The sequence below is a fragment of the Dufourea novaeangliae genome, unplaced genomic scaffold (genome assembly GCF_001272555.1).
Source record: "Dufourea novaeangliae isolate 0120121106 unplaced genomic scaffold, ASM127255v1 scaffold101, whole genome shotgun sequence".
Classification (NCBI taxonomy): domain Eukaryota; kingdom Metazoa; phylum Arthropoda; class Insecta; order Hymenoptera; family Halictidae; genus Dufourea; species Dufourea novaeangliae.
In genome coordinates, this window is record NW_015373989.1 from 3,894,770 (window position 1) to 3,905,454 (window position 10,685).

At 41.6% G+C, this 10,685-nt stretch overlaps 2 protein-coding genes across 2 annotated transcripts; one reads left to right on the plus strand and one right to left on the minus strand.

The window, feature by feature from the left end:
- Nucleotides 1-769: 769 nt before the first annotated feature.
- LOC107187726 lies at nucleotides 770-4,651 on the plus strand. The gene is made up of 5 exons (XM_015575884.1): nucleotides 770-1,159; nucleotides 2,096-2,428; nucleotides 3,151-3,699; nucleotides 4,065-4,401; nucleotides 4,480-4,651. The coding sequence occupies exons 2-5, from the start codon at nucleotides 2,222-2,224 to the stop codon at nucleotides 4,602-4,604; spliced, it is 1,218 nt and encodes a 405-aa protein (XP_015431370.1). The 5' UTR covers nucleotides 770-1,159; nucleotides 2,096-2,221; the 3' UTR covers nucleotides 4,605-4,651.
- A 1,435-nt stretch (nucleotides 4,652-6,086) lies between these two features.
- On the minus strand, nucleotides 6,087-7,070 carry LOC107187746. The gene is made up of 3 exons (XM_015575911.1): nucleotides 6,997-7,070; nucleotides 6,577-6,738; nucleotides 6,087-6,487 (listed from the first exon to the last, which is right to left on the minus strand). Exons 1-3 carry the CDS (start codon nucleotides 7,061-7,063, stop codon nucleotides 6,258-6,260), a joined length of 459 nt encoding a protein of 152 aa, XP_015431397.1. The 5' UTR covers nucleotides 7,064-7,070; the 3' UTR covers nucleotides 6,087-6,257.
- Nucleotides 7,071-10,685: the final 3,615 nt, after the last annotated feature.

The following is a 10,685-nucleotide window of genomic DNA, read 5'->3' on the forward strand; positions in this document are numbered from 1 at the left end:
GTGGATCCTTTTTTTTCTGTTCCATAATATATTTCATAAATTATAGATTTTATTACAATTTCAATCTTTAGACCACTGAATAAGTCATAACGATTATCGTATTCTGATTTTCATTCTCTCAAAGTCACAACTTGTATTAAACTATTTATTTACCTATTTCATTTATTACAATATTGATAATACACGTACATGTTTTCTTGGTAAACACTTTAACAAGAAAGTAGTGAGAACATTCCAAAGGTAGCTATATTTACAGCATAAATCATTTTTACGAACACACAACTGTACTCCAAATTATACAGTACGAAATGAAGCTCCAAAAACACGTCCAGTTATATATATTCTAACTACAGACTATTTCAATATACCTCGAACTATTTCAAACAATATACAAATAAACATTTTCTTACACTCACAACTATAAACACTTAATCACACAATCACTAGAGACAATTAAAAATTTCCTCACCTACTTATTCACATATCCTCTCCAAAATCCAATCAAGCAATTCTTGATCCGAATTTCCCACGAAACTTCAAAGTAACGAAACTCACTCCATTTCTGGGAGCCCCGCGGATCAGCGCCCCCAAGTTGCATCCGCTCCTGGCATGCAGTTGAGTCGAGCTCTTATAAAGGGAACCCACGCTGGAGCGCGGGTCGCATACCACGGCAGCGCGTCGTTCGAAGCTCGAGGTGACGATCGTGCGCGCGTCAGATCGCGGTTGGATTCGTAGCACGCGCGTGTCCAGGTTTCCGAGAAAATTTTATCGTTTCCCGCGCGTACGGCGAGAACACGGCGACGTCTCTCTTTCGTCAAGCAAATCGTCGTCCACGATGCTCAACAGATCTGACGCGATCGTCTGGGAGACGCATGTCGAAGTTGTTCGCAGACCGTGAACAAGGAAAACAAACCAATAATTCCTACTACGTGTTTACGAATCGCGGCCTGGTGGCCATGGATACGGTGGTCTGACGCTGTCTCTTGGATACACGAAGTGAACCATTTAGACGCGCCCCAGCATCTATAGGCGTGTTGCTCCGAAGCAAAACCGGCCGTCGTTGCCAGTCGACGTCGTCGTCCCGTCTCCGCGCGCAGGAAGAGCCGTTTCCCCCTCTGATCTACCGCGCAGCCGGCCCGAAAACGCCGCCGTTATTATGGTACGTGTACTTTGGTCTTGTTTCCAAGCGGCTGTTTCTACGCCGAAGGTAGAGGATCGATCGGAACAGGTGACAACGCCTCGCGACCGGACATTCCTGTCGCGGTCAAGAGAAAGTTCCGATGAGAAACTTCCTCGAACGTTCGGGATTCGTCTCTGTGTTTGTCGGGGGGAACGGTTCAATGCCGACAAACGGGGGCCCCGTAATCACCTGCCCGTTAGAGACGAAATGGTATACCTGGGTTAATGCGCTCCGGTATATACCGGCGATGGCTTCGCAGTATTACGATCCCCATTGATATTTACCGTTAACCGTCCATGTCGAGCACCGTTTTCCCAACTCTTACGTCTATTATCGCTTCCCATTGCGTGATTCGTGAACGAGAATTTGTTACTGTGGCTTTATTCTTATAAACACCGAGCTGAATGTACACGGTCGACTGTTTATCGATTAACCGCGCACGCGGTGATAACCGGCGTAACGCGATTCGGAGACGCTCGAAATATGTCTCTGGTGCAGGTTTCGCGCCGAAAATACGCGGACAACTGAAATCCCGTGGACTGCATTTGCGATTTATTAATAGTTCAGCCTAGTTCGCGACGACGCGAATAGTTTATCGTGATCGTAAAATATAGATAAAAGCGAAGCTTCATAATCTTAGTAGTTTAAAATCGTTTAGCTTCAATACCTTTTCGAGTTGATATACTAGAATTTTAGTATCTCTGAGGTCACATTGCCGATAGATTCATTTATCCTATTCCTTTTCCGGTAAGAACTATTAAGACGATAATTCTAAATGCTGCAGTAATAGTTTTCGACGAATTTGATATACTAGAAAGAAACTTTGGACTACTCAAACATCGTGATACTCCTTTCATAACTTCCCGCAATGTCGACAAATGCCCTGGAAACTACTTTGTTTTTCTTTGTTCACAGTGAGCACCACCGTGCAGCCTGTATAATATGATATATCCGTCACTATCTGAAAGATCGTTCGTGAACGATAAGTGAAGCACGCAGTCGCTGTCGAGAAGTAATCCGAAAAACGAGTCAGTCGCGAGAATGGCGTTAGCGAAGATCAAGAGTTTCATCGACACGGGCTTGAAAACGGTGTCCACGCCGTTGGATCGTACCGTGAATTTGGAACCGGAAGTGGGCATTAGGATCGTTCATTCGAACGACGAGAAGACGTTGAATGTGACGGTACTCGGGGCTCGTCACTTGCCGCAGAATTTCGGCTTCACTAGAGTCAACAGCTACGTCGTCAAGGTAGATAATACGGGGAGTCTAGGTCTATGTAATATTTCACGTTGTTATCTTGTATTGCGTAACACGGTACGGAATGAACGCGCGAAGGCACCACTTTAGCCTCTGTGTCTGACCGACGAATCTTTGCGGACGATGGACGCGCCCGCGTGTGGGAACCGCGCGCGATGAACACGATTATCTGACGGGAGACTCGTAGAACTAATTACGGCGATTAAAATTAGATTGATCTACCAGTGTCGGAATTATCCTTATGGTTTTAGGATTGCCGAAGAGAAATTGGACGTAAATGAATAATGTTTAACGTTGACGCACCTCTGACTTAATTCGCTGTCGACATTTGACAAATTAATTCTAAAGACGTCAATTCGAAATGATGTAAAAAGATTGCATAGTGATTTAATGATGTACGCTGTGCGTAGCAGTAAGAAACAAAGAACTCTCGCTTGAATGATCTTGAATAGTAAATTACGAAAGAAGCGCATGTTTGCATTCGGACACCCTGTGAATTGGAAAGAACGCAAAGGAGTGGATCATGACTCATTCGTGATGGTCAGACTCTAAATAAGGAAATATCTCGTGGACACGCCCAAAATGTATTAACAAGAGGGATTCCATTTAGACAAGAAATTGTAAAACAAACAACGAAAGATTCCTTACTTTACAATTAACTGTTCATTCAGGAATTCATTACCAGGAAAGAAAGTAACCCGGTTCTATTACAGGTGAAGCTGATACCGGGAAAGGAGAAGTTCGAGACCACGTCGAAGAACGAGTCCTGGCCGCAATGGAACGAGGAATTCACATTCCCTCTGCGCAAAGAGACAAAGGTGAAATTCGGCAAGTCGAAAGTCGTAGAGGAGGAGATCAACGGATCCAGATTCATCGTGGCCACTCTGTACGCCATTCTCGAGGATAAACCTCTGATAGCTACCGAGAAGAAAGAAGCCGACAAGGAGAAGACAGAATCGCCGAAGAAAGCGGGCAAGAAAAAGGATGGCCAGGGTGCTTCGTCGGAGAACCAAGAATCAACGAAGAACAAACTGTTCAGCCAATTTTTCGGCAAAGGATCCGACAAAGTCGCCGAAACCACGGTAAGCGAGAGAAAAATGTACGAGAAAAGACGCACCGTTGGCGCCACCACGATTTCCCTAGACCCGAAGAACTTCACCTCGAAACCACCGAAACCAAAGCACCCCAGCGACGTGTCCACAGGCGACATGTGGCGGCCATTGCGGCCTATCGCGAGTGGCATTTCTGGAGCGGAAGAGAGGGTAAATATTCGTAACCAGACGTTCCTCTATTCAGGAAGTTCAAAACCATTCTTCAAAAAGATTCCAACTAATCCCTTCCACCTCTTCAATGCAATCAAACTCATTTTCAATTCAATTCTAGAGATACATGTATCAAAATCATTCGGGGGACAAAACAGTTCGAATAAATGTTCGTCTGAAAATATTATTAGAACTGTTACCAGGAAGCAATTAGATATACAGGAAAAATTCATTCAAGTAGGAGTTCTTCGGAATACATAGAGGTGGAGGGACATTCCATAACCTTATTGAGGAGACAAAGACAATATAATTACATTGTAAGAGAATGTATTGTTTTTAATCATTTTCATGTTACTCGTTTACAGAGGGAAAACAAGAAGGGTCAGCTCGAACTGTCCCTGTGCCAAGAAAAGACCGACAAGAGGGAGGAAGGTAGTGAGAAGCTAATTCTATCTCTGCATCGTCTGAGATGCTCTTTGCAGACGATGCACGAGCACGAGACCCTCAAAGGGCAAATGTATTTGAAGATGTCGGTGGTGGACAACGGCAGAGTCACTCATTTCTGGAAGAGCGATCGTTTCGCGCCGTGCGTATCGATGAAATTTGCGCCGGATATGGCGAGAGTGGCCGCTGACAATCCTTATCAGGGAGCGTTAAAAGATGTCAGTTTCGTAATTAAATTCGTTTCGAAAAATAAGATGGGTAAGAGACAAAGGAATTGCTTATACGTTGTGAATCATTATTGGGCCTGGCAATTTTATAAACGTCTCATGATTTCAGGAAAGAAAACGACCGTCGGTCATTTTGTGATCGGACCGGACGTAGGAGGACCCTATGGCGAACAATGGAAACAAGCTCTGGCGAAACCGGGGCAACAGATAACGAAATGGCAATCATTCGAATGAGAACATTGATTCGATGAACATCGATTTTTCATTCGATTTCTCTTCACGTGCAGACCAACCTTGGGTCTGCGCGGGTATTATAAATATTTGAACGTACCATTAAACGATCGATGGTACCATTCCAAAGAATTCTTACAAGATCCGCGCGAATGACTGTCTGTCGCGGAATTTTGCTCAGATTTTGTTACACGGAATTACTAATCACTTTTTAAAGTATATTGAACGTATGAGAATACGCACATATGTTTGTATATATTTATTATCTAGACTGTGTAACCGTCCTCGATTCCTTGGAGAAGGACGGAATTTTCTGCCAAGAATGTGAATAATAGTACCGTCCAATAAAATAATTGCCTGTCGACGTAAGATACGCGAAATTTATGAATCGTTATGTAAAAATGTTAATTCTACTGTTTTTACTGTCGACATCTCGAAATGGAAAAACGAAACTATGCTAAACTTGTGCCAGACGAAATTAAGACTAATAATGAAACGATTTTTACTTTTGTACTAGCTGTAGGTGAATAACTCTAAATCTTTAATGCGACTTGCAAAAACAAGAAGTGTTTTGTATGTAACTTTGATGTAGTATTTTACACTAGCAACGATAAACTTTGCTCATTGCTTGACCAAAATTTTTACGAAATCTGTGTATAAGTATGTATGTATTAAAAGTACTATATCACGCATTATTTTACGATAAATTAATCAATGGAAAATCTGTAAAGAATTATTTATATCGATGTAAGTACGTGTATAAGTATTTTGTAGAACTGATTATCATTCAAGGAATATTTGTAAGATCTAAACGATTACACCAAAAACATACGTATTAACGATGTTATTAACACACGTAACTGTATAATAAATATATATTTTATATCAAATACACCTATTCCTATATCTAAGGATAATATTAACTCTTATACACGTTGTTTTTAATAGATCTTTATTTATCACTCTCATACACATGTAACAGAACACATAATGGAATGGTGCGTTTCTGTACTCAACGGTACTTTATTGTCGTGCTGTTTTATAACTAACAACACTCACAGAAAGTACATATAAAAATATAAAAAGCGCCATAATTTTACACTATTTCCTAACTTCACAAGTTCATAACGGACGGTATTGACAGTCTTATCTATAAAGTGATTGTCCATAACATCAATCAACTACAAATGATGTTGTAGCATCGATCTTTTGTACTAAGCCATTTTAGATCGAAAAGTAAGTCTGGTACAAGGATACGTTTTTATATTAATAAAAATATACTTCTATAAAAAGTAATAGTATATGGAAATATAATACCGTTAAAAAAGATAAAAAGTAGTATAGTACAAGGTACAATTATTAAAAAATCTTTTATAAATATTCTCTTATTTATCTCTAATTTTTCCTAGCAAGGCACAAAGAGTCACTTCTGCGTATTCGTAACAAAAAATGTTGAGAGATATAAAATTGATTTCAAGCAACATCCTGCAATATCAATCTAATTTGCAAATTCTACTTCCCTGAAGATCAGATCATAAAATTATCAAAGAAAGTCTCCTTAGTAAGTACGGACGGATCTCTATACTGTAAAAATATATGTTCAAAATATTTGCTGTTCAGTTTGTCAGTTCTAATGGTAACCTTTGGTTAACTTTGTTAAGTGTAGACAAGTACATATCGTAGTGAAACTATAGCAGCTATTATAGAAACAATTAAACTGCCATGATTATAAGCAGCTGCATTGCAGCCATCCTTGCTATTGCAAGTACAATATTCCATAAATATGTTGTATGTCCCAGTTCTCATGAGACAAAATCTCTCATCCCCCTGAATGCCTGGTTCACCCATGTATGCGCAACTACGAAAGTACCTCCATACCCCATTGACTAAGAATGATAAAATCCATAGGATAAGTATGCCTGTTGAATATTACCTGAACTACCTAAAAAGTAACGTATTCACAATATTCACATACCTTTTTGACGAATCTTACGACACATAGTTGGCCTCACACCTGGTATATGCTCTAGATCAGGCTCTTGTTTGCAATCAGTAATTGGTACAGTTGTATTGTCAAAAGGATCTGCACATTTTGGATCTGAATCTGATCTGCATACCCAGCACTTAATAGATAAACCTGTAACAATGTATAAGCCCAGTGGTAATCATTGTTTACTGTTTCAGACTCCATAATTTTAAGGTTTGTACAATGAGACATTGTTTATTTAAAAACAGAAGTTTAATAAGTTAAAGTGAACTCTGTTGGCTATCATTTATGAATTCATTAATGAAACAATATATACAAAAACCATTCTAAAGAAATAAGGCTTCGAAAATGCTATTTAAAGGTTAAGATCTAAAGCATAAACGATCGATGCAGTGAAGTGATAGTTACCTTGATGCACACAAAAGAGAAGAAACAAGCCTGTGATTAATACACGAATACTGACTTCCTGGGCCATTTTACCAGGAGTGAACGATCACTTAATGAGAACTGAAAATAACTTCTGTCAAGACGCAACGTTAATTACTCCAACTGCCCACGCCTACGACTGACCACGCCACACGCCACTGAAAGGACCGCATCAGGGCTGACCCAATGGTGTATATATATATATATTTTTCACATCAGTTTAAAAACAAACTTTTATTTACTTCTTTTTAAATTACCACTAATTAAATGTTAAATTGATCTTAAGTTATTTATATAATTAATCGACTTAAAATAATAAATCAAAAAAATTTGTCTGTAAATGTATGTCTTAAACTACATCTTAAGAGATGTTCAACGTTTGCTTGTGTAAATTAGTGGATGAATTTTGGCTGGTCAATTGTTTGCTAAGGAAATTGTATGAAATTACGGTTACATTTACAAACAGTTAAATATGTACGGGGGGCACACTGAAGCGGTACCATTCTTCCTACGTTACTGAGATCTTCGGTTCCATTCGGCCTCGATCGGATCACGTGACTTGGTCCCGATTTGAGACCGCGCCCGATCTGCAAGATATTCAATAATATGCACCCACAATTCGATAGTTGCAATTGAAGTCACGAAATAAAAGACGATACTACATAGTCTATTAAAATACAAACGATGCACGATCGACTTAAATGACATCACTAGCACGTGACAATTTTGTCGTCCCGATAATCTTGCAACTCGTCGAATCAAAAATAACTGCGATTATTCTTATCTTAGTTAGATAGACACAACATTGGAAAAATAAGATAACACATTTACTACTACACATACACTACTATGAATTTTCAATTTCAAACTTTCATTTCTTACCAAGTTCCTTTTATGTTCTTCAAGTCATATACATTTCAAAAACTGAAAAATTTCGTTGCCTTTCATTCTTCCAATATTTCTTAATTTCTTACAGTGACAACACAAACATTTTAAAAAAAGCAAAAAAAATCTGAAACCTTTTTACAGGCTTAAAATAGCCATTTAAATATTTGAAGACTCTTTGGGTTTACCTTTTTACTTTTACTTGATCCTTACGTTAAATCATCCGCTCTGGCATTCACATAAATTTTCAACTTACTCCTTTATCGTCGCCATTTCTAAAATGGAATTCTAATACCCGCAACAAAGTGGCCATAAAACTCACGTTAATTTCTTTTTCAAGGTTCCATGACGAAAATGATCAGCGGATTAAACGAAACACTATTTCATTACCTAAGAATGAAACTAAATAACAACAGTATTCGCTGAAAAACTCCCAAAGAATAGCTCTTCGAGGATTGGTGGCCGAAATCGGGTTCAAAGACGCGCAAAGCAACGCGCCAACCGAGCATTGTACCGATTTCTGCGTCAGTCTTACAAGCTGGGGCCCCACCGAACCCGTGGCCCACAGCTGAATCGATTCGCTTTTGCGGGTGGTCCGTGACCGGAACGAGGCGCAGGCCGGGTCCCGAGGAAACATTTGAATGCTATAAATAAATATAAATAAATTGATTTGCCGGCATTAGCATAAGTAGCTGGGAGAGCCCCAGCTTGCCCCGTCTGCGGCTCGCGTCTCTTTGCTGTCTGCCTCTCTCTATCGCTCTCGCGGGGCCGGACGTTGATTTATACGCGATGTCCCTTAGGTTCCTTGCGGCATTCACCGTCCCTTTAACTTAAAAGGACACGAAGCTACGATCGGGACGCGCGTCCATCTCGTCTCGTGGTTGTACGCGTGGGAATTAATTCGAAAACCATGAGATTCTTCTTCCCCCGCCCCCCTGCCCATCGAGTGGCACTGTTTAAATGAAACGATAAGAACCACAAGGTGTGCGTGTCCAGACTTAATACAAGGGGTGTACGTATAACATTAAGAATCACGGGGAAATTAATCCGTTCAGTAGATGCTTTTTAATTCTTGATTTTTCAATAGAAGTAAGACGACGGCAGTGTTCCCAGAGGAGGTAGAGAGTTTACTCGCCCTTGGTCCTGGTCGACAGATTTATTTCAATATGAATAACGAAATTCCTGGAAATAAGCGATCAGGACCAACGGAGCCAGGATCAATGCCGCTTACGAGAGAAAACATGGTTTCCGCTATAAAATCACGGGGGCCTTTTAAGAGCCGCGCTCCGCGGTTCATTCTTGTTTTCGAAAAAATCCTGGTAATTTCGTGTAATCTTCTTGGAGAAGTTGGGCGTGGCCGGGACCGCAGAGAGATACTCCTTGGTACGGGAATCCGGCCGTGTGTCATTAACCGAATCTTCCAAACGACCCTGTCCTTCCTTTCTCCGCTGTCGGGAAGAATGGGATGGTCCCTGTGTTATGTGGCCGCTTTAAGGATCATCTTGTTGCGCAAAATTGATATACCGGACGAGCTGGCACCCTTCGTCGATTACCACGAGTGAAACGTTAGCGTGCGGCACGAAGACCACCGATCGGTTTCACGCTAAATCCCCTGCTTCGTTCGTTTCCGCGTATTCCGCCTCCGATAAAAAAAAACCGTCGCGATATCAAGGTTCAATTAAGAAACCAAGTCGCGCTTATCGATAACGCGGTGTATTTTTCTGAACGGAAAGATTTGCTTAAGATTATGGTCGACATCGTCATCGAATCATCTTTGCTATTTCTAGACACGGCGTCACGTTACTTCCACTTTTGTCGTGCTCAAGTCTCATTGTAATTTCAGAAGAGCCGCGCTCACGCGGCCTATATCGTTCGAATCGAGAACGACAGTAAAATACACAGCCAGTGCGAACGTGACCATTCGCGAGGAAAATTATTCCCTCCGGTCGGAGACACTCCTAAAACGATAACACAACGAGGATCGGTCGAAGCGACAAGAACAGAACAGCCAGTCCACTCGCGGTTTCATCGTCGGGCCCTCGGAACACAAACAGTCAGGACAAACGTTCTCCTTATTAGAGATAAAACGTAAAACCCTGTCGAAAGGACCATCTTCGGACAAAAGGCATCCTCGTCCCCCGGGCGTACGTTCCTCTGTCCGCAGACGAGAGGGATCGAACGACAGTACCCCCTATCAGAGACATGCAACCCCACCACCTCAGAAACACCCTCCACTTCCGCTTCGCTTGGTAGCCACTCCTCTCAGCCTCCGTTGATACTTCCTCGCGCGTGTATCTCGTCAGTCGGCCCGGAGCCACGTGCGTGTGCTCGAGAAGCTCCGCTAGAAGAGTCGTGCCCGCCAGGCGAAACTCGCGATCGAGGCCGGACTTCCTGGTTCGTTAATTGATCATAAGCTTTCTCGACGATCTAAATAGAAATTCCTGGAAGTTTCTGTCCACGAACGGGAAACAAACGATCCTCGAATGAAAAAAAAAAGAGACTCCATAATACGAAAAATGGGTACAGTGTTCTCCGTTGTACCAAAAAGGGCAAGAAAGTGACTGAAATGATTCGTGAGTGACCGATTACCAAGAATTTCTCCGATTCTTCATCGGCTAGTCGAAGAGACGACAGTTTAACTGAACGTCAAGGAAGAATAATGGAGTGTACCACGAAAGGCGTGAAGTGTCTACAGTAATATGTACCGATCCGTCCGCACCGTGCCGCCGAACGTACCGCGCCGTCTCGAGCGGGCGACGTCGCCCGTCTAAAACGACCAGGAAACC